Source organism: Dendrobates tinctorius, unplaced genomic scaffold (genome assembly GCF_039654945.1).
Source record: "Dendrobates tinctorius isolate UK_male_01 unplaced genomic scaffold, ASM3965494v1 ptg000102l, whole genome shotgun sequence".
NCBI lineage: Eukaryota > Metazoa > Chordata > Amphibia > Anura > Dendrobatidae > Dendrobates > Dendrobates tinctorius.
This window is the reverse complement of record NW_027361770.1, coordinates 38,204,920-38,230,265: the sequence shown is the minus strand read 5'-3', so window position 1 is coordinate 38,230,265 and position 25,346 is coordinate 38,204,920. Positions and strand designations below refer to the sequence as shown.

General features: G+C 39.4%; 1 protein-coding gene across 1 annotated transcript; it reads left to right on the top strand.

Annotated features, from left to right (window-relative positions):
- Positions 1–36: 36 nt before the first annotated feature.
- Positions 37–24,412, top strand: CAVIN4 (caveolae associated protein 4). The gene is made up of 2 exons (XM_073587850.1): positions 37–939; positions 22,022–24,412. The coding sequence occupies exons 1-2, from the start codon at positions 535–537 to the stop codon at positions 22,673–22,675; spliced, it is 1,059 nt and encodes a 352-aa protein (XP_073443951.1). The 5' UTR covers positions 37–534; the 3' UTR covers positions 22,676–24,412.
- Positions 24,413–25,346: the final 934 nt, after the last annotated feature.

The window sequence follows — 25,346 nt, the reverse complement described above, 5'->3', positions numbered from 1 at the left end:
AAAAAAAAAAAAAAATATCCCCTCAGTGCAGAATATTTTTTAATAAATAATAATTATGCCTACCCTAAATAGCTAGCCAGCTTTAGATCAATGCACATGTATGCTGCACTGGATATTAGATAGGGAACATGTTAAAATATGTACTGGAAGACATAACAACTTGATTTGGTTACAGGTCGCAGTAATATAGTGTTTTTGTACACTAGGCTAACCAGTTCTAGTATCTTGTTCATTCACCCTCATTCAACAGATGGTCTGGATATTTCAGTTAACTAGTCCACAGTATTTTCTTTCATGGATTTATTACTCTGAGCATGCTTACTAATTTTAGAGGTTTGCTATTTCATGAGGCATGTTCACCACAGTGCTTGAAGGAGGAGTAGTTATAAATGTCTTCCTAGCCTCCTTGGGGTGGAGCTTTCCATTCCATGTTGAAGGTCTACTGAGGCAGCTGTCTCTCTGCTCTGATGCCAGAATTACTTCTCAAGTCCCAAACAGTACCCTGAAGACTTCAGCTCCTGCAAACATCTCATCATGGATCATCGTGAAACAACTCCTGATAGCATTAACCTCAACCGTTTGTCAGTTGTATCAGAAGATGACGAGGACCACGATTCTTCCTTGACAATTGTTACTGTTCTTGGCAAAGTAGCTACCATTGTGGAGACTGTGCAAGCCAGCCAGAAAAGAATTGAAGAACATCACAGAGAAATGGAGAATGCCATCAAGACTATCCAGATTGACCTCCTGAAGCTTGCCCAGGCACACAGCAATACCACCTACACTGTTAACAAATTACTTGAGAAGACCCGTAAAGTAAGCTCCAATGTGAAAGATGTAAGATCTCGGGTCGATAAACAGAGTGATCAGGTCCTAAAAGTAGAATCCAAGCAGGAGGAGATGCTGAGAAAGAACAAATTCAGAGTTGTCATTTTCCAGGTAATGAAACCAACTCAATTGTCGGGTTGAAGTTGAATGCTTCATGAGGATTATATCTCATCTTGCAAAAAACTGTTCAGACTATTCAGTTTTTAACAGTATTTCTATCTTTTTACTCTTATGTTATGATATCCTAAATTTTTATTTATTAGCTTGCAATTCTTATATCTTCGCCCCCTTTTTTTGCAAGTAGAAAAAATTTTACGCTACAATAAAGCCTATAAAAAATATAACTTTAAGTAATTGGAACCAATGGCATGTGACTGTTTTGCAGTCAGTATATGGGGGAAAGGTTCCGATCATGTATTCTATCTTTAGATGCGTTCATTTTCATCACCAGGCTGAGAAGAATAAACTGCTGACCAGCTTGCCCTATTTGTTGCCGCGATGAGTGGTAACATGAGACAGTTAAAGCCATATAAATTTATACATAAATATATACTGTATATGCATAACAAAGAGCGAAAAATGCAGATATCTTTCCACCATATTTGGTAGGAGTATTACTAAGAAATAATACATTTTAGTACAGTTTTTTTTGTTTGTGTTCAACAGAACACATAAATTTGATATAGTTTTATGTAATATGAAAACTGTGATGTGACAAACAGCATGTCATGCGGTTGACCATATATAGGCCTCCATTACATCCAACCTTTATGATTTGAAGGTATCTCTTCTTTACATTATCTGGAATTTAGAAAATATCTGTAACTTTATTTGAATTTTCTCAGCAATATTTTTTTTAGTATCATTTTAGCACAGCTGAGAAAAAAACAACGATATTCATATTAACTAACTTTTGCAGATTGACATTTAAATTGTGAAACATACAGTGCAGTCAAGTTTTGGTAATTATAAAGTCCATGATCAACTCGAACTCAAGAAGAATTACCGTAAGTTAAAACAGTTTGTTCAGAGCAATTTACAATCAAAGAATAAAATGAATACATTCATAAGGAAGAAGATAAAGAGTGTTTCCCATCATTACCATTCATGGCAGAGAGCGGAATAACTGCTTCTAGATACAAAAACAGTCGAACCCAGCTTCACTATACTCTTCACTATCCTGTTTGCATAACTTTTATAGAAATGAATGTGATTTACAAAACCAGGATAGCACAGCGAGCTATACTGTTTCTGCAACTCGAGATTTCCAGCATAGCTCGCTTTGTTACACTGTTTCCGCAACTCACATTAATTTCTGTAGGAGTTACGGAAACCGAGTGGCGCAGTTGTATTCAGATGTTACTTGTAACCCCACATCTTGGCTGGTTCCTTGAAGCAGTTACTACCATCTCGGCCACGAAAGGAAGAAATTGGAATAACCCTTTAAGAAATTATGGCAAATATAGACATTAAATAGTGAACATATGATAGGGCCCCCTCTCTGTTTTGTTAGTATTTATTATTCGCAAGGCCCTGGGTCTTCATAGAGTTGGGAAGATGTGGAAGTAGGTTAACAAATCCATAGTAGTCAAATCCTAATTAATTAGTATCTGGAGTTGGGGAGGCTACTGGTAGGGTTCTCATTAGGGCAGAAATTTGTCGAGTTGAGATTTTCCAAGAATCTTCATTTGTCTGTTTGCCAGCTAATACAGCAAAAGTGAAGAGTTTACACTGTGATGAGTTAAGGAGGGTGGCTTTAAATGTATATAGGACACTTTAGGGTTTTTTCATATTACAAGAGACCAAAGACCCGGCTCCAGAACCGCCATGTACAGTTGTACTCAAATGTTTACATACTCTGGCAGAATTTTTGCTTTCTTGGCCTTTTTTCAGAGAATAAGATTAACACCAAAACCTTTTCTCCACTCATGGTTAGTGGTTAGGTGAAGCCATTTATTGTCAAACTACTGTGTTTTCTCTTTTTAATTCATAATAACAACACAAAACATCCAAATGACCCTGATCAAAAGTTTACATACCCTGGTGATTTTGGCCTGATAACATGCACAGAAGTTGACACAAATGGGTTTGAATAGCTACTAAAGGTAACATCCTGTGACAAATGCCAGGAAAATTGTTTGGGATGCAAAGAGAAACCCACAAATAACATCAGTTGAAATACTGAACTCTCTGAAAACTAGCGTTGTGGCTGTTTCAAGATGTACAATAAGGAGGCACTTGAAGAAAAATGGGCTGCAAGGTCAAGTCGCCAGAAGAAAGCCAAATGACCCTGATCAAAGGTTCACATGCCCCGTTTTTTAATACCGTGTATTGCCCCCTCTAAAATCAATGACAGCTTGAAGTATTTTGTGGTAGTTGTGGATGAGGTTCTTTATTTTCTCAGATGGTAAAGCTGCCCACTCTTCTTGGCAAAAAGCCTCCAGTTCCTGTTAATTCCTGGGCTGTCTAGCATGAACTGCACGCTTGAGATCTCCCCTGAGTGGCTCTATTGTATGTAAACTTTTTATCAGGGTCATTTGGATGTTTTGTGTTGTAATTATGATTTAAAAAGAGAAAACACAGTAATTTGACAATAAATGGCTTCACCCAACCATTAACCATGAGAGGAGAAAACATTTTGGCATTATCATTCATATTCTCTGAAAAAAAGGCCAAGAAAGCAAAAATTCTGTTGGGGTTTGTAAACTTTTGAGCACAACTGTATGTAGGACATATCGTAATGAGAAGCATCCTCTAAAACATGAAGCAGGATCATACTGTCCTCATACACGTTAGCAGGGTGTGCAATGAGACATGTAGCTAAACCCTCTGTCTTTAAGAAAAAGAGGCTGTAAAATTGCAACCTTCTTTTATTGATTGCAGATGTGACAGGAAAGAGTGAAACTATAGGATGCAATAACAGGAGCATTTCAGAATATATAACTGCACAGAGCATAAAATACAGATAGTCTGCAATACACAGTAACATGAGGTAATACATAGGTAACATGAGGTAATACATAGGTTACATGAGGTAATACATAGGTGCCATGAGGTAATACATAGCTGATGATTACCTATTTAATACAACAAATGTTATAAACACAGGATTATAACACCTAGATAGTGCTTACCAACTATGCTTAGAGCAGGTTGTTTAAGAAGCATGAAGAACACGAATGGTGTAGTTTCTCCTAAGACACATGAAGGAATAATGGCTGCTGTTCCCCTCACAGTGTCATAAACAAGACTATGCTGTAACAGGAACAATCCCACAATACATTGCAAATTAAACTAGAATCTATGCATTAAACGGCCAGCAGGTGGTGCTGTTACCTTACAGTATGAAATATATGAAGGATTAATACACACAAAAATGACTTTTTAGACAGCAGTAATATGGCTGGACAGAACACTCCCAGCTTGACGTCAGCCGATGTCACTATTGTGTTTATTGGACGAGAACAGCAGAACAAGTTCCCCTACTGGCCTCAGGAACAATTTGGTCTCGCCTTGTTTTCCTATTTTTACTTCCACCTTACGTACGATTCCATCCTTACTTGGGAATGCCTGGGTAATGAGAAATAATGGCCATTCATTTCTCCGAGACTGACAGTCTTTTATTAGTACTATATCGCCAGGCTGGAGGTTAGGCTTGCTGGTTTGCCACTTTCTCCTCTGTTGCAGAGTAGGCAGGTACTATTTTTTCCGTTGTACAGCTCCGATAATTATCTTCTTTGATTGCTCTAGATCGAGAGCTGTGTGGACATGTTTACAATGATGCCAACCTGTGCAGCTTTCCTTTTTTGTTGGTGAGGTTGTCTTGTACGACTGAGCTATGAGGGTCAGGCAGGCAATGGCACGAACAAGCAAATTCCAAGTAGAGAACCTACTGAATCACTGGGATCCCAGGTGGCGTTTCAAAGTTTCCGTATGTAACGCAGAAAAATATTAAGAATTGAGAGTCCTCAGTGGTTGATACCTTTTAATGGCTAACTGAAAAGATGGTAACACATTGCAAGCTTTCGAGACTACTCAGGTCTCTTCTTCAGGCTAGACTAATACAAAATCTGAAGAGTCACATATTTATGCACAATACAACACAGAAAAAATGCAATAGATAAGACAAGTGACATGAAGCAGAACTATCAATATGGGAGAGGGAGAAACATAAATATTGGACCAGTTCATAGATAAGGAGTCCGGATGTTTTATAGTCCTCTGATTGGGGTCTCCTAATGTGTTGTGATGCCTCCACAAGGTCTTGAAAGCAAATTCCTTAATTGATGTAAAAAGACATAAATCCATGCGACACATTCATTCCAGCACTGAGAGTGTCAAAGGTCGCCATAAATTTATACTCCCAAACACATCTCTCTCTCTAAGATGTGAAGTTACCTTTCAATACCAGTTATTTCATATCCATGTTGCTGTGATCAGGGATACAAAAATGTTTTGCCGCAGGTAGATCCATTCTTTTTTCTCTTATTGTGTGACGATGAGCATTCATCCTTGTTCTAAGCTTTTGCCCTGTCTCCCCCACATACAGACCCCCAGTAGGACATTTAGTACAAATAATTAAGTACACCACATTAGATGTAATGCAGCTGAAAGTACCTGGGACTCACATCAGGACTACAAGATCCCAGGTACTGACTCTTCAGATTTTGTATTAGTCTAGCCTGAAGAAGAGACCGGAGTAGTCTCGAAAGCTTGCAATGTGTTACCATCTTTTCAGTTAGCCATTAAAAGGCATCAACCACTGAGGACTCTCAATTCTGAATATTTTTCTATCTACTGGCTAACACGGTACAAAGATATACATCTTTCCCGTATGTAGCGCAGACACTTGAGGGCGAATTTCAACGTCAGCATGTGGATTTACTAGTTCAAACAAGGCTGTTTCTGTCATGTTGGGCAATGGTCTATACAAAAACTCAGGGCCTGTAAACCAAATCGTGTCTTTGAGGCGATTGGCAGCAACAAATCTGGTAGCCTGGTCTGCAGGGTTGAGATGTATAGGCACATATTTCCATTGTTCAGGTGAGGTAGACCTTCGAATTCTGAGCACTCTGCTGCTAACATAGACATAGAAGCGTCTCACTTCATTATGGATGTACCCAAGTACCATCCTGCTGTCAGTGCAGAACTCAAAGTCATTAATTTCTAGATTCATTTCCATAGCAACGAGTTCTGCCAACTCGACTGCTAACTCAGCAACACAAAGTTCCAGGCATGGTACGGTGTGTTCACGGAGCAGTGTTAGTTTTGCTCTGCTCATGACAAACTCTGCATGGCATTGTTGACTAGTGTCTATTGTCTTCAAATAAGCTACCGCAGCAATCGCTTTGATGGAAGCATCGGAGAACACACAAAGGGTTTGTGTCTCTATCTTGGTACTAGGTACAGACACATACGAGCGTGTTATATGAAGACTTGATAAGGCTGTGAGGGAATTTCTCCAGGCCATCCACTTGGTTTTCTCTTTTGTGGGAAGAGGAGTATCCCAGTTCGTCACCTCTCTGGTGAACTCTCTTAACATAACCTTGCCCTCGATGACTACAGGAGCTACAAACCCCAGTGGGTCATACAAACTGCTTATGGTAGACAGTAATCCTCTGCGAGTAAAGGGTTTATCTTCTCTGTTAACCTGGAAAGTGAAGGTATCAGCTTTTATGTCCCATAGTAGGCCGAGGCTCTGCTGCATCGGTGGGGAGTCTATGCCTAGATCTAAATTCTTCAAGTCATTTGAATGATCCTCAGGAGGGAAGGCCTCCATCACTTCCTTGCTGTTAGAAGCGATCTTGTGCATCCTCAGGTTAGATACAGCGAGCATGTCTTTGGCTCTTTTCAGAAGACTAATCGTGGTCTCATTTGTTGGCATCGATTTCAAACAGTCATCCACATAGAAATCTTTCTCTATAAACAGTCTATCTTCAAATGACATTACTATACGATTATCTTCTTTGGTCTTGTGGAAGACCGTACATCCAAGGTGATCTTGGTCGCAATTCTGAATGCAATCATCATTGGCACGACTCGCTAAGATACTTGGTGCTGAAGTGCTGTGTAGCAACTCCTTTATGAAGTAGCGATTTTCACATGGTTGAAGGAGAGATGGACGTCCATTCTCGAGAGTACTGGTAAACATGTTCTTAACCACTGTTGGTTTGTGTGCACCTCCTAAACAGACCTCTCCTACAATGACCCACCCAAGGTCGAGTCTCTGAGCATATAGAGCATTGTGTGAGCCATTTATCTGTTGTCTAACCTTGTGAACTTGTAGAATATCTCTCCCTAGGAGCAAGATTATTTAAGCCTCTGGGTCGAGGTTGGGAATCAGGCGTTCTATACGCTTCAGATGAGAATGATACGATGCCACTTCAGGTGTTGGTATCTCTGACCTGTTGTCATGAATCTGGTTACATTCCAATATGGTTGGTAAGGGCAGACACATTTGGCCATCTATAGACTCGACTACGTAGCCTGTTGCTCTTCTACCAGCTGTCTCTACTATACCGGCACAAGTTTTAAAAGAGTAGGGGGCACTGGGTCCTCTGACATTAAAGCTATCAAAGAAGGCAGACTTGGCCTGTTACTCTGATCATCTAAAATCGCGTATACTTTAATGGCCTTGTCCTTTTCATCTGCTGGGTAAACTCTCACTGGGGAAATTTTAGAGCAGGACTTGCCTCCTATGAGATTTCCACAAATTTCTGTACACTTAGAAGTAATGGCTGGAGTGTCAGTATTTGAGTCCTTCAGCTCCCCGCTATGCTCTTGGGGCAAAGCATCCGATGGTAGTCCAGGGTGTAGAACTAAGTTATGTTCGGTGCTGTCACATTCGGTACACCTTGCACTAACCTCACAGTCCCTTGCGAAGTGGGATGTTGAAGAGCAGCATTTGTAGCAGATGCGGTTCTCCTTAAGGAAGGCCTTCCTTTCTTCAATGACTTTTCTCTGAAAGCTCTGCACTTAAGTAAGGAATGTGGCTTCTTGTGTAAGGGACACTGCCTGCTTGGGTCCTTGGATTTGTCTTCTCCTTGACCGGAGCTGAACTCTTTGCGAACTGAACCTGTGAAAGAAATGTTAGTTTTGTGGACCTCTACAGTTGTTCTACGAGGTTTACTAACAGAGTTATTGGCACATGACAGCATGAAATCAAAGCTAGGATCATTTCTAATTTTTGCTTGTTCTGAGACAAAATCTACAAACACATTGAATAGAGGAAATGGTACATTGTAAGTCTGTTTATACCTAGAACCATATGTAACCCATTTGTCTTGCAGGTTATATGGGAGTTTTTGAACTATGGGGTTCACACCTCTAGCAGTGTCGAGATATGTCAACCCCACAAGATCTCCTTCTGCTTTTGCTACACACAACTCCATTAACAAGTCAGTTAATTCTCTGAGCTTTGAATAATCCTTGTTCGCTATTCTAGGAAAGTCCTCTATTATTTTAAACAAGGCACTTTCTATAACCTCTACTGAGCCATAGCATTCATCAAGTCTATTCCAAATTCTTTTGAGGCCGACATTTGGATAATTTACATTAATGTCTCTGCTTTTTCTGCATCCAGTGACGCTTTTTCCGCATCCAGGCATGCTTGTTGGTGTGCTTTTTCTGCATCCAGGGATGCTTGTTGTAGCTTCAATTCTATCTCTTGCTCAGCAAAGGTGCTTCTTACTTTTGCCGCTTCAGCTTTTGCGCGGGCAATAGCGGTGGCATTGCTGACGGATGATGTCTTGGAGGAACCAACTCGTGATCTCGTCTTGAAAGAGGATGCTTGTCCTTGAGACATGATTCAACAGTTACAGTAGGTGACCGCTGTGATATCCCTTTGTCGGCTCTGCGTGGATAATGGCGGGCTCCGTATGGTCCGATTATTCGGTCCGACTGTTAGGAGGTTGCTGCAATATCCGTATGCAATAACCGTATGCTTGGATAATGGCGGGCTCTGTAACGTCAGATCTTCTGAGCTTGTTCTCAGCAGTTGTTTCACTATACTGTCCTCTTACGCGTTAGCAGGGTGTGCAATGAGACGTAGCTAAACCCCCTGTCTTCTTTAAGAAAAAGAGGCTGTAAAATTGCAACCTTCTTTTATTGATTGCAGATGTGACAGGAAAGAGTGAAACTATAGGATGCAATAACAGGAGCATTTCAGAATATATAACTGCACAGAGCATAAAATACAGATAGTCTGCAATACACAGTAACATGAGGTAATACATAGGTAACATGAGGTAATACATAGGTAACATGAGGTAATATATAGGTACCATGAGGTAATACATATTTGTTGCATTAAATAGGTAATCATCAGCTGTTATAAACACAGGATTATAACGCCTAGATAGTGCTTACCAACTATGCTTAGAGCAGGTTGTTTAAGAAGCATGAAGAACACGAATGGTGTAGTTTCTCCTAAGACACATGAAGGAATAATGGCTGCTGTTCCCCTCACAGTGTCATAAACAAGACTATGCTGTAACAGGAACAATCCCACAATACATTGCAAATTAAACTAGAATCTATGCATTAAACGGCCAGCAGGTGGTGCTGTTACCTTACAGTATGAAATATATGAAGGATTAATACACACAAAAATGACTTTCTAGACAGTAATTATATGGCTGGACAGAACAAGGATGATGTGGCACTGCATGTGTTGTGCAACCGGGGACTAGGTAGCACCAGTTTGGGGGCAGTAAACCTAGTACTCTGTTGTGAGTTCATTTTTCCCTTCACCATTGAGGTCTGATGAAATCCCTCCTCTGGTGAGGGAAGGTAGTGAGGCTGATTATCAAACACCTGGACAGCTAGATGATGACTGGGTGGCTGGAATTGAGGACTGGATATAAGGCTGCCGACGCCCTTCTTCCTGGCTGGTGATTTTCCTGCTGGATTCTTGGAGACCAGGCTGATTCCTGCATCTCAAAGCTAAGTTTTTCTGCTCTGCTTTGTACTCTTCAGTTTTGTTTTTGTTTTGCCTTGTTTTTTTGGAGTTCTGCCATCCCCGGCCGGGGGTGAGCTGAATTCCATTTTTGTCTCTGATCTGTTGATCTTTTGCTCTGTCTTCAGAATATACCTGAGTGATGATAGGCCCTGAAGTCGCTAGGCTTCAAAAGACTATGTTTTTCCTATCAGTCGGTTGGCTCATTTTGATAGGACAGGATAGGAAAGCTGCTGTCTGCCATCCACAAAAACCCTATGTAGTTAGCTTGGGCCCCATCATTTGCTCAACCTATCTTTCTATTTGTGTTAGTGTTTTCATCTTGCTTCACAGTCATTATATGTTGGGGGCTGCCTATTGCTTTGGGGTCTGCTCTGGGGCAGTTTAGTTTTCCCCTTTCTGTCTTTAGGCTATGTAGTTCTCCGGCTGTGATCGAGGGGTCTAGGGCACCGTAGGAACCCCCCACGGCTACTGCTAGTTGTGGATAGGTCCAGGGGTCTGCAATCCGATAGCTGCCAACCTCTCTGTTTTTTCTGGACTCAGCTGGTATTTTGTTTTTTCCTCCTTCGGTGACTCATCATAACAGTACTCAGTACTCTGTCAGCCTATCAACTCCCATATTAGTCCAACATACGAGACTTTGCATGTACCCCTTTTTCTCCACAGTGCCTCTTCGCCTTCTTGAGCCGGCTCCCAGGAGACGTCTTCTTTATCTTAATACATCTTGCTACATATTCAGTACCACGAGTTACGTACCCATTACGTACCCATTGCGTACCCATTACAGCATACCCTACAGCTTCTTTTTTTAGCTAAATCAACCATGAGAAACTATTCTGATGAAGGTCTGTTTGACCGAAAACGTTCAAAGGAATGTGTTTGAATTGGATGCGATAACAATAAAGGAACTGTGAAATTGCCTTCGCTTTTTGATTACAGAATGTAGGTATGGAGCTACAGTACGGATGAGTCGGAAAGGAGTGGATTTCTGGAATAGTCATGGCCACATAGACATATATGAATAGTTGTATAACATGGCTCGCTGGGAAATAGTGGTTACTTTGCAGCATTTAGCCACACTAGGGACTCCTAGTACATCATTCATTTTAGGGGTGTAGAGGACTAGTTTAATTTCTTTATAAAGCACAACGATTTTAGTAAGTTCTAGTGTGTGGAATAATATTAAGAAAGCAATTAATTTAGTGCTGTTTCTGATTCTGGACTAACATGCAAATAAAGTATATACAGTATAAATTGTTGTCGTTGAATTGTTGCTTTTATACTCATTACAGTTTAGCCTTTAACCAAATTAGGCCTCATTCAGTCATTCATTTACATGTTTTACCCATGTAGAATATGTACAGAATACGTACTCATTCTAGTCTGTGGGGCTGTACACATGTATGTGGTTATTTGAAGACTATCACTGTTCATATTAGTGTTTATAAGTGGACATCTTGGAGTCAGACGCTCTTAATATATTAGGACCATCTAACGAATGACGTGCGCCTTGCTGCAAGCCTTACTCCAGTCAAAGCCTGGAATAAGATTTCTGGTATAAGAAACACCACAGCTTGTCATGAATTAGGCTAGCTATGGCGGTATGCCCCCATCCTGCCTCAGCTCCGAGAAAGACAAAAGTCGCAAACTTTTTGCACAATGCTGTGCTAGTGACATTTGATCCCTTTGATGAATCTGACCTAAGTGTCTCTAAAAATTCAAGCAAAAATGGAAAAATGTTCCATTTTGTTTTAAGTCAAATTGGAAAGCCCTTGGATGTAAATTTTTTACCTTTTAATGAGTAGGACAAGCTTGGATTGTTTTATTATTTTGTTTGCATTTGAGAAAGACTGATGAAACCTTGATTGAAGAAACAGACCTAACCCTGACCTAACACTGATGAAAATCCCCCAATTTTTTTCCATGTACAAGAAAAGGACTGATGTCTGAATGAGGCCGTAAGCTTAAATTACCTTCACCCTCACACCTAAAAAATATTCATGCACATGGCCATGTGTAATATCTTACTGTACTTCTGGATAGCTCTAATTTTGTATAGGGGATTTTTCTGACAGATTCCATACAACTTTTAACAAAGAGAAACATAATGTGGCATACTCCATCTAATGCTGGAGCTATTTTTCTCTAGAAGAATTACTTCTAGTAGTGAACAACTCTGACATTTGACAGTACAGTAAATTGTACAGAACTGTCAAATATGCCGGAAAATATAGCACAGCGTGTTGCTCTATTTTGAGTAAAATAGTTGACACCATGACAGATATCCAAAATTCCTGATTAAAATCAGTGTAGCCCATGAGCAATAACTGTTTTCCATCATATGACAAAAGTCCAAAATTCTAAATTCTGTTATTTTGTTTACTTGCTAAATCGTTAGCTACCCTTGTAATTATCAGCCACATTTCCTTTCATAGTTGCCGTCCACTGGCACACTCAATAACTGCTAGCCAAATCCACCAACTAAGTACCAGCCACATCCCCCTAATAATCATCAGCTTCTATCTCCGATATAAAAAATTACAATGATATGAAAAAGTTACTAAAATGTAAAACAAGATAATGATGCATTTCCCTGTATATATAAATGGTGTCATTTGAGTATTGAGGATGACAGACTGCCTTTAACATTAAATTAGTATTTCTCAATAGATTAATTCCCAACAAAACAGACACATGGAACTCCCAAACAGAAATGTGGACATAGTCTAAGCTGTTATTTTCAGATTTTAATTTGTTAATGCTATTTTCTGTTTATTATTATGGGACGTCCATCTTGTCGGAGCTTTTATTAACCGCATGTAGAAATTTGTTTTATTGCACCGCCTGGACGTAGGAAATAACAGACTGGAGGTGTTCATTGATATCTATAGGAGATTTTTCTATGCATGCTCAGAATTGTGCGGAAGTCATTATACATGGAGGACAAAGTGAACTGTAGCCATCACCTGCTGAGGATAGTGTGATCTTCTTTTGTCTGCATATAGGCAATACCTTTCATTCTAATTTTGCCTGTGACGTTAATGAGATTACCGTTACTTCTAAAACGAGATCTCTACAGAACAAGTTTTTTTAATATATGAAAAGCTTGATTGAAAGAATAAATAATGTTCTCATGGCACACGTCCTTCTGTATATTATGTCATTCATTCAGGTTACCAAGCTATATCATTTTTGCGGCTCTACTTCCTTGGACTTACTTCCTTGGACTTCATGCTTGGCTCTTCCAGAGTGGGAGAGCTGTTTGGTCAGTTATGTTAAATTTGTTACTGTTTCAAGTCTCATGTAATAAGCAACATAGCAGATCGCAAAATGCTGAAACTGGCAAATTGTTTGGAAGGAAGCTTCTACTTTTTTCTAATAATTAACTATCCCTTCAACTTTGAAAGGGTAGAAAAATAATACCACCGACCAAAGCACTATATCAAAATTAGTTTAGGTAAAGCTTAATTTTAGCAATTAATATGGTATGAAAAACGGAAAACAAGACAAACATACAGCCATACAGCCAAAAAAAGAGACTACTGCTGTTCAGCTATAATATAGAAGTGCAAGGTATCCCTACTGTACAACTGTTTGACTCTTTTCCTCCCCTTCACTTTAGGGCCTAGTAGGGCTTATTAGGGAGAGTTTACGTTGAGTGGGGGCACCACTGCGCAGGTCCTAGAGTGTCAACCTCCGCAGCAAGGTAGGGTAACAGTTGGACACTAGGGATACTTTGCACTTCTTTATTATAGCTGAAGAGCAGAAGTAGTCTCTTTTTTGACTGTATGGTTGTATGTTTGTCTTGTTTTCCTTTTTTATACCATATTAATTATTAAAAGTTACGTTTTACCTAAACTAATTTTGATATAGTGCTTTGGTCGGTGATAATTTTCCTTTTGGTAGCATTACACACTTTTTTACGGTGACAGAAAAATAATACACAACAGCTTTTATTTATTTTATATGTGTATCCCAGGACCAAACAACAGCATTGGAACTATATCATTACAGAAAGAGCCAGATCAGAAGTTTGGTTTACTTTTGCAGTGGATGTAAATATGATGTGGGTCATTTGGCGGCATACAACTTTAGAGTCACCTAAACGACTGAGTGAGTGATGACCAAACCAGTGTACAATGATGAGCTAAAGGGTAGCAATGGTTTGAAATTTTGACTTTCAGGCTCCATATCTTACTATCCACATCTGTTACGAACATGACACTACCATCATCTTGGCTATCTCATAGATGAATTTCACTTGCAACTATTTAGTATATAATTAGTTATGCAGATTTTTGTCATGTCACTGCATTGTTATGGTTTTGCTTCTAAAAATCTAAATTTTTATTACTTTGTAATTCCATCTTTGCCTGAAACCTTCTGGGCAAGCTCTCAATCAGATTCAAGCATGCCTTGACCGAAATCTGATCCCAGGTTCTAAACCTTCCCAAAGTTGATAAAAACTGGTTGATTCACGTGGGTAGGTATACTGCTTTTTTTCAACTCTACCGACAAGTGTTTGATTGGGTTGAGGTCTGGCAAAGGTGGAGGCCAATCCATCACGTCTACTTCATTGTTATTGAACCATATCTTCGCCAGTCTCAACATATGCTATTTGTCATTATCCTGCTGGAACACTATGTCATCCTTTTCATACCCATAGTACTCAAGTGTACAAAGTAGCTTGTCTTGTACTCACATATAGCTCAGCATTGAAACCACTATCAATCCTATGATCAAGTATCCCAATGCCTTTGGCTGTGAAACAACCACATATCATGAGGCTTCCTCCACCAAACTTGACAGTTCCTTGAATTTCATGATCTGTTAGCCCCTTTTTTCCTTGTTTCTTCCAGACCCATTTGCACCCCTCAGAGCCTAGTCTATTGACTTTCATCTAATTTCTCCAATTATCCAGTTTCAAATCTTCTACTTCTATTTTTGTACTTTTCTGCACACTAGGGCCAACGAATGGGCCACCATTCCAGTCTTGTGTAATGTGCATCGCACTGTGCTTGCATGGACATGTGTAATCTATTACGAAGCATATGAGCCACCTCCACTGCCATGTGTGTCATGCCAGATCTGATAGACCTTCCTTATGATGAGCGGACTTGTTGACGTTGATATTTTGCCTGGACATCCACCTTTGGATTTTGAATGGAAGGATGAACTTCTTTTTGTATTCTTCCAACTGTCATGGCACTCACATAATACAGTTTGGCAATTTTCTTGGCTAAGAGACCCCTATTGATGAGCTGGATGATACAGTTTCTCTTTTTTTGGGAAATCTTCATGGCTTCTCCTTGATTCGAACCAGTAACCTTTTGCTTGGGAATCAACCTAATAACACTCCTAATAAGTCTCCTGATCTCAATATCATTGAGCCTCTCTGGGGAGATCTCAAGCGCACAGTTCATGCTAGACAGCCTAGGAAATTACAGGAACTAGAGGCTTTTTGCCAAGATGAGTGGGCAGCTTTATCATCTGAGAAAAAAAAGAACCTCATCCACAACTACCACAAAATCCTTCAAGCTGTCATTGATGTTAGAGGGGGCAATACACAGTATTAAGAAATGGGGTATGTGAATTTTTTATCAGGGTCATTTGGATGTTTTGGGTTGGCATTATGATTTAAAAAGAGAAAACAGTGGTTTTACAATAAATGGCTTCACCCAACCACTAACCCATGAGTGGAGAAAAAGAATTGGTGTTATCATTCATATTCTCTGAAAAAAGGCCAAGTAAGCAAAAATTCTTTCAGGGTATGTAAACTTTTAAGCAGAACTGTATATACATATATACAGTACATGTATATATGTATATATATATATATCAGTGAGTGAGTTCTGGTGGCCATAATACTGTAGGACTGTGGGGCTGGATTATATTCTATGAGGGTGCTGCATTATACTCTGGAGGACTGTGGGGAGTGTATTATACTATATGGATGACTATGGGGAGTGTATTATACTATATGGGGGACTATGGGGCACATTATATTATATGAAGATCTATGGGGTGTGCATTATACAATATGGAGGACTTTGGGGTGCATTATGCTATGTGCAGGACTATGGGGTGTTTTATAATAAACAATCAAAATGCTGCCTATTCATCGAGTGATTGGATTGTTTATGCCAGAACAAAAATCATTGTTCTCAGCAGCACATCGCCCAGTGAAAACTGTATAAATGCTGCTGATAACATGATACTGTATGGAAACAGACTGATCTACTAGTGATTGTTCTGTCCCCATCATTGCTCCTAGCCAGCATAAAGAGGCTGGGAAACAAGCATCGAACAACTTTAATATTGTCGATCACACTCGTTTAGCGGCCTTAACTCAGCGCATGTACAAGGGGCGTTCAATAAAGATTTCCCTTGACCCACTTCCTGTGGACTGAGAGCAATGAAACTTGGCACAGTTGATCGTACTTCTTTACGTAGGTGCCACCTAGGGACACACACTTCTCCCATGTCTTTAAGCAACACCTCACTTGTAGAAGTCGACAGGATGTTCCAAAAGCCATGTTGTGACTTCAGAAATCAGAGTCTAATAATCTGGAAAATGCTTGCCCTTCAAAAATAACTTCATTGTTGGAAAGAGGAGAAAAGTCCGATGGTGCGAGGTCAGGTGAATAAGGAGGATGTGGTAGAATTTCAAAGCCACAGGAGCAAGCTTCCATTTGGGCAACATGTGAGTTGTGAACTGGTGCATTGTCTTGCAGAAGGCGGACATGTTTGGTGAGCATGCCAATTCTCTTGGTTTTGATGGCCTCCAGCAATTTCTGCAGCAGTGAAGGATAGTATGCCCCAGTCATCATGCTATGCTTTGCTACAAAATCCATCAATACTGCTCTGTGCTGGTCCCAAAATACTGTGAGCATGACCTTGCCTGCTGAGGGTTGGGCACGTGCCTTCTTTGGAGGCGGTGAGTTATAATGCTTCCAGTGCATCAGCTAGACTTTAGTCTCAAGATCATCGGGAAGGACCCAGATTTCATCCTGTGTGATCAGTCTGTTGAAAAAGTCCTCGTGGTTTCCATGGCAAATCGTCAATTTAGCCTGAGAGCATTCAACTCGTTCCGGCTTCTGGAGAGGTATGAGCAGCCAGGGAATCCAGCGAGCAGCAACTTTATGCATGTGAAGATGGTCTTGGATGATTTTTTCCATGGACCCCACACTAATCTTGACATTTTAAGCTAGATGGCGAACGGTTACAGGGTGATTTTCCAAAATGGTGACATCTACTTGCTGGATGGTGTGTTCATCAATAACAGAGTGGGATCGCCCTGGAATTGGAGCTGTTTGCACTGAAGTTCGACCACATTTGAATTGATGATGCCAGTTCTTGACTACATCATATTATGGGGAATCATCACTATAAACTTCTTTCATCTCATCGAACGTCTCCTTTGGTGTGCGGCCTTTCAAGTAAAGGAACATGATGACTGCTCTGTATTCCACTGAGTCCATTATCAAACTTCACACAACATCAGCACCTGTAAAATCACGACCGTTACGAGTTCTGAGTTGCAAATTGGCACGTAACCTATAGAGACTTATATCACTACACATGTGCAGTTTCAGCATCCTGTGATAAATAGAAGTGGGTCAGGGGAAATCTTTAATGAACATTCCTCATAAATGCAGCCAAAATGTTTCTGTGTGATGTGCAATATGTGAGCATTTGGGGCCCCATTAAAATTTTGTCCAGGGTCCCACTTTGCCTTAAACGAGCCTTGATCAGATAGCATAAACTGTAATGACTAATCTATAATACTGTAACAGATCATTTTAACTAAGTTTTAAAGGCCCCCATACACATTAGGTTAATGTCGGCCGAACCCTCGGATCTTGACAGGTTTAATATGGGGGGCACTAGCTAACTACGGTAATGGTCAGAAGAGATGTCAATCGAGTATATCCAATTTTGGACTTCGAATCACATTATCTCCAGGAAGTAAGGCTCCAGCGGATGTGTCAGTCAGGACTTTCACATAGAGCACACTCAAGTGCTTGGCTGATCGAGCAATCCTGTGTATGGGAGAGTCAGCAGAAATGGCTGTAAGCCGAGTGATCTGCCTAAAGCATCATTCGGCTGACAGCTATCTAAAATGTAAGGGGGATTTTACAGATACACTGACATCAATTTCACTTCCAAGTCAACAGATTTCATCAATCCCTTGTTCTGTACTGCATTTTTAATTAAAGTATCTTAAAGACCAAATTTTATTTAAAAAAAAGGAATAATTGTGGGAAAAAAAATCTTTTTTTTCTTCAAATTTTTGCAATCTGTCATATAATACTGGTTTAAATAAAGATGGATCAGCATATAATTTCCTACAATTGTACGTTGCTTGCTTTCCGTAAAGCCATGAAATAACTATTAGGTTACTGTGCTCTGGTGGGTGTTATAATGTATCATGGTACCATTAGTCACAATACGCCTTATATTGCACTTTTTTCCAATTGCACTGCAACCTTCCTCTATTATAATATTCTTCATAAATTATTCAACTTTTTTTCACTAAACTTTACAAGAGCTACTTTTTATGTTTATGAATCAGCAGAGTAGTTTCTTTGCCACAGAATCACCATATTAAAAATATTACACTATATATTTTTCACTGGCAGACACAGACAGAAAAGGGCCCTGTGCAGGAACAATACATTGGCCATTTGCAGTCCAATGGCTCATCATAATGCAAAATTCCAACTGCTTTTGCAGTAGAGTATATAGATATACAGCATGTGCTCCACATAGCTTCTGATATATATAGCTAGTGCCCCATGTTGCCTCTGACATACAGCATGTGTCCCACATCGCCCCCTATGCATAGCATAAGTTCCCACATAGCCTTTATATACATTACTAGCTGAAGAGCCCGGCGCTGCCCGAGCATAGTAACTAACTGTGGTTAGTTATAACAAATTATAATTATCCTCCATCCCATAGTCCCGTGCCCATATACCCCTCATACATATCCATCATCCCATAGACCCGTGCCCATATACCCATCATACATATCCATGATCCCATAGGCCCGTGCCCATATACCCATCATACATATCCTCCATCCCATAGTCGAGTGCCCATATACCCATCACACATCCTCCATCCCATAGACCCATGCCCATATACCCATCATAAATATTCTCCATCCCATACTCCCATGCCCATACACCCATCATACATATTCGCCATCCCATGGCCGAGTGCCCATATACCCATCACACATCCTTCATCTCATAGTCCAATGCCCATATACCCATCATACATATCCTCCATCCCATAGTCCCGTGCCCATATACCCATCATACATATCCTCCATCCCATAGTCCCATGCCATATACCCATCATACATATCCTCCATCCCATAATCCCGTGCCCATATACCCATTACACATCCTCCATCCCATAGTCCCGTGCCCATATACCCATCATACAGCCTCCATCTCATAGTCAACCATTATGACATCATAATGAGGGGCTGGGCTTGATACGCACACACTGTTTCCCCATTATGTAGATAGGGGCATTATAACATCATAATGAGGGGTCGGGATTGACGCGCACACACTTTTTCCCCAGTATGTAGATAGGGGCAAAATTGTTTGGTGAATTGGAATGTGCGGGGTTAAAATTTCGCCTCACAACATAGCTTAGGACGCTCTTGGGGTCCAGACATGTGACTGTGCCAAATTTTGTGGCTGTAGCTGCGACGGTGCGGATGCCTATCCCTGACATACACACATACACACACACATATAAAGCTCAAAGTGTGTATGTATGTATGTATATTAGATGAGCCCCACATAGTTCCCTATGTACAATATGAGCCCACACAGCATCTTATATACAGTATGAGCCCCGCATCCCCACATAGTCTCTTTTAAACAGCATGTGCTCCACATAGCCCCCTATATAGTATGGGCCCCACTTAGCAACACATATGTACAGTGTGAGCCCCACACGTAGCCTCCCATGCAGGCTTGGACTGGCCCATAGGGAAACAGGGGAATCCCCTGGTGGGCCCCTGTGCAGACATGGGCCCCTAACCCCACTGTAATGACAGTACTTGGCATAATTCACATTCTTTACTCTGTACAGAAAAAAGCAGCATTTTATCATTGATTAACCAAACTACCTAGTTTATTATTATATAGCGATATAGGTAAATTTGTGAACGAGGGTAATGTAATATTTGTATGCAGGTGAAAAGTGGGCCCCCAAAGTCAATGTTGCTGGTGGGCCCTTGGCACCCCAGTCTGACACTGATTGTAAATGCTCCTTTAGAACAACTGCAGTCTGTACAACTAGATTTATCTAAACATGTATATTACATTACCTTCAGCCAAACACTTGCTCTTTCACAAGTCCCCAAATGGCAGTCAGACCCCTATGGCAGCAATTTATCTCCCAAGGGAACAAAGGGTCGTGCATATTGAAGTTCAATGTGCATTATCCTTCTTTAACCTGATGTCTGCCATGAACATACTGTGATGGGTACCCACATATACATTCTACTGAAAGGAGAAGCTTTGGAAACATTAGTATAATATTTATGACAACTATATGTTCATGTTGTACAACTCAGGTTATCGGAAGACAACATTACTTATTTATACTACTACCTATGTATATTTCTCTTAAATAAATTTCTGTTTTTATTTAGATTCACACCTTCAAAAATTAGTTTTCTCATTAATTCACGGCTTCTGCCATCTTACGCTCCCTACCATTATTTCTCCTTAAAACCCCATATTTTACTTTCTACATCACTTATGTATTTATTTTAAACTAGAGCACTCAAAAAACCTCATGTCAGCTTATTTCTTCCTCTTCCTCAATCACATTCTCTCCTCTACGGCTCACTTTGGTGTTTCAAATCAAAACTTCCTTATCTTTTGCATTCCATACCACTATTTTCCTTATTTGTTTCACTCCCAACAATTTTTTTTTCTTCCTACCTGCTACTTTAGCAAAACTTCTTTCTCATTGGAGACTTGAAATGCAATCTTGCAACTAAGCCAGATTTGCCCATTTGGTAGTTTGAACTCCTTCGTTGAACTCACACTCCCCCTTTACACTTCTATCAGGTCAGCCACCTATAGCTCTGTGTTCTCTCCTCACCAACTGAATCTCCTTTTTGTTTCCACATTGTTGCCACCTCCATCTCTTCACCAATCCTTGTCTTATATTTTTGCCCACTCTCCATTCAATCGCTAAGATGGCTCTATGTATTAGTCTTCTCTTTCTCTTTTATATGTTATCCTTCTGCCGGATTCTAATCCCACTTCCTTCACATATTCTTTTAATTAATTCTTAAGCAAATTTGAGAAATTTTCCATTACTGGTATTGTTAATGCTTAATTTTATTTAGTTAGACCCTTTATTTTTTCTTCTTTCCTATTAGCTCTTTATGGTAGTATTTCTTGTACTCTTCACACTTTTTATTTCCTTCTTCCCATCTTCCATGCTTCTCTTTAAATTTGAATCGCAACCCCTCAGTGGTTGGCAATCTAGGCTTTTTCACACCCGTTTTGGTGTTTAAATATCTCAATGTACCAGTGTGTAACCTGTTGCTTTTCTTACACTTGATAAAGATGTCAGTATGCCATTGATCGAGTAGTAGATAATAAAGAAACTTCTAAGAATATTGCAGCAAAATACTTCTTTCGAAAAGTACAGACATTTTTAAATGTTTTTATCCTGTTTTGGTCATTTCCATTTGGCGGACTTTCCCCCAGTCACAGGGCAGCGGCAGCCGGCTATCTAAACCTTTATAGCAGTTGTATCTTCGCACAACCACCCAAGATGAGCAAACCTATTGTTTTTACTGTGTCCTATATTAGGGTTTTATCCATTGTGTGCTTCTCCATTCACAGTCACTCTTTCCCCAACATCACTCTCATGTCATACTGATTCGTATATGATTTTTTTGTGGGTTTATGTATGTATTGAATAATTTTTTTTCTGGCTACAGGTATAAAACTAGTGCAGTAATCAAGCATCTCATCAGATGTTTCTGTTTATTTTTTTTGTGCAATTTGAAAATTGCACGTTGGTTTAAAATTAAAATAGCAAAATAAAACAAGAAAACATACAAATGTTACATTTTTTTCCCACAAGTATTTATTTTTTATGCTTCCCATGCCTTATTAATCTATTATGATTAATTAACTTCCAGAACTTATTCTAAACTCTCACATTTTTATTTTACAACAGGAAGACATTGAGTGCCCTACAAAAGTGAGCGTTGCTAAAGAATCGTCACTGGATGGGCTTCTAAGGGATAAACTTTACCCACCAAATGACCTCTCCTCTGATGAAGAATACGAAGTTCAAGAATCCAGATCCTCGAGGCTGAAAAAATCTGGAAAGCAGCGAATTGATAATATCAAAAAAGCATTTTCAAAGGAGAATATGCAAAAAACAAAACAGAATTTTGGAAAAAAAGTAAACCGGATGCGCACAAGAATAGTCACTCCAGAAAGGAGAGAAAGAATAAGGCAGTCTGGTGAGAGACTTAAACAGTCTGGAGAAAGGTTCAAGCAGACCATAGTGAAGGCAGCACCTAATAAAGAAACATTTAAAATTAAGAAGAAGGAAAAACAACGCACCACTGCGGAAGGTCAAGAAGGTGAGAAGGAAGATGTTGAATCCATCTCAGAAGGTCCCTTAGTTGAGCCTATCTCAGAAGTCACCTACACAGAAGTGGTCACTGTTAAAAAGAAGAAGAAAAAGAATGACGATAAAGCTGAACTTTTGCCAGACCAGGAAGAAGAAAAAACTGCCCCAGTCTCAGAAAAACCTCTTCTTAAACTGGAAACAAAATTAGATGCAGAAGAGACCCCACTTGTAGACATCAAGTTATCATAGATTGAGAACTTGGGAGGAATAGATGACATTGCATATGTAACATGCCATACTACGTCTGTGTGCGCCTTCAAGCACTTAAAGAACAGTAGTGTTTCAAAAATGATCATCCTGCCCAAATATTGTAATGCTATTCATTATACCAACATGGATAAATGCGTACAACATAATCATTTTAACCGATAATGTTTCATCAAAGACTGAAAAGATTTCTAAGCAATTTAAACAATTTAAGGATGCTGAATTAATTTAATATAGCCATAAAAAGTTACTAAGTCTATTTCTATGATGTGTTCTATAAATAATTTAGGCAAATGAATTATGAAATCACACAAGTTTGAATGTGATTAATGGTAATGAATAAATAGTAAGATATTGGCTATGGTGCTCTATGTGTGGTTGAGATAGGATAACTGAAAGGAACCAAACCCTTTTCTAACAGCATGGCGATGTTTTGGGTTCTTTGAGGTTTTTTTTAAAGAATGAAATGTTATTTTATTATATGTGTGAATTATATGCATACAGATGTGTGGTTGTATATGAATAAAATAGAGTGAGTACAGTATATTCTCTTTAGAAAACACAAAAACATGTTAATATCATGGACATAAGCGAATTTGTAAAAGTCTGATTGAAGTAAGTTACCAAATGGATAATAATGGTGTAAAATGTGCTCAATTTGTTAATTGTAAATTTCTTTGAATGTAGCTGTGGATAAATAGACATCTGGTTATATTAAAGAGGTTTCCACTACAAGGACAACCCCTTCTTAAACTAAATGTTTGGCCCCGATAACATAATAAAGCCTATACTCACCTCCCATGCCGGCTCCGTTCCAGCGGTGTCGGCACTCATGGCCCCAGGGTGTTGTGACACATGACGCCTAGCACCCAATCAGCGCTGGTGTCACTGTCTCTGCCTTCAGACAAACTGAGCATTTGGGTCTATACAGTATATACTTCATTGGGACTAAATGGAACTGCCTCCATATTCCACAATAAACTGCTCATATTAACAATATATAATACCGCCTGTTGTATAGACAGCAGCATAAGGCTAGATAACTAATAAATGAGGCTCTAAATACACAGAGGCAAATGAGGCTCTAAATGTCCTCTGTTTGGCCAATTGTTGGCGTAAATGTAGTATCCACATAAAGGATGACCTTGGCAGCTATATTATATAGGATAGTATACTACTTTACTATTGTTTGTCATATCATTGATATATTCAGTCTGGCATAAAAGATTGTAAACCCGAATCGTCTGTTCAAGGTATGAGAATTACTTGCTTAGAGCAAAATGGCCAAAAGCTATGTTATAACTTCAATACTGAGCTTTTGTCGAACTAGACAGAGCAGTCAACTTAGAGCTCTAATCTTTAAGTAGCCCCATGTAAATCTCATTGGCTTTCCTAAATATCTTTTTTCTTGCACTAGTTTGATAAATCCAACAGATTACGGTATGCATTTCATATCACCAAATCTCAAATTAGAATTCTTTATTTAAGTACCATTTACTACTGTTGATTTATAGATCTTTTGGATTAGGACATGAAAAACAATAATTGTTTGCATCTCAACTTGTAATGTGATTATTTAATAAGGCCACTGAGAATTTGTCTTTTTACAACACGCTACTGGAAACGGCTTTATTTCAATTGCTGAACAATGATGTTATATGACAGGATTTGATTACTTGTAACGTATATTATTAATAAATTTCCTTCTTTTGGAATGAATCATTTCTCAAAATTCACTGAAATGTTGACTCTAAATCATACACTAACATATTTCATTCTAGGAGACAAACATTGTGTTAAATGTGCAACGCTATGAATGATTTCTTTCATCATTGTGCTAATAAATTAACCCAAAAGCCCTCAGTGCCTGGATGACAGTTATTAGATTCCACATATTTATTAATGACTGGAAAACAAGGGCTGCTACAATCTAGTTACACATCTCCCTGAGGAGTCACAATGAATCTGATATTATGTGTGTGGAATGCAACTTTTTACAAGCGGCTTCCCTCTTACTTATATTTCTTTCGTTCTGATTGCAAATAAAGCTCCAACATACTTCACAGCACTTTACTGATATCAATTGTGTTCCCCTTTGGGTTCGCAATCTACAAGTCCTGTCATTATGTCAATCAGAAGGGAGATGTCACTCCTGCGCTGCTGAAGAGGTTCTGCGCGACCTCGAAATGCGTTGAACCTGTAAACCTGTTTTAGCAATAAATTTTTATCCATTGGAAACCATTGTGGATTCATCAGCAGCAGCGCAGAGGTGTCATCTCCTTCCTGATTGTTTCGCACTATTTGGTCCTTCTAGTGACCGATATCCTTGCAGCAGCTGATATCCATTTTATGCCAGTTACATGTTGCTCTGTAGCAACTATATAAGGTGATTGGATCCCTTTACTTGCCACCTTTTTGTTACCAGTTGAGACCCTATTGCACTTTCTTTTTTTCCCAGTTTCTTTCTTTATCATTATGTCAATTACACAAAAACAAGAACAGCACAGATAGACCTCCCATTGGATTGTGGACATTGCAATATGACTTCTACAACTGTCCAATCAGTAAAAAATTGCCCCATGGCATGGACACTGTACAGTAAGATATGGTAAGACATTGCTTCAAAATTCAGCAGTTGCATACATTCTTTTTT

Coding starts and splice junctions, on each gene's coding strand:
- CAVIN4 (XM_073587850.1), top strand. CDS start 535: ATGGATCATCGTGAAACAACTCCTGATAGCATTAACCTCAACCGTTTG. Junction 940..22,021: donor TCAGAGTTGTCATTTTCCAG/GTAATGAAACCA, acceptor ATTTTACAACAG/GAAGACATTGAGTGCCCTAC.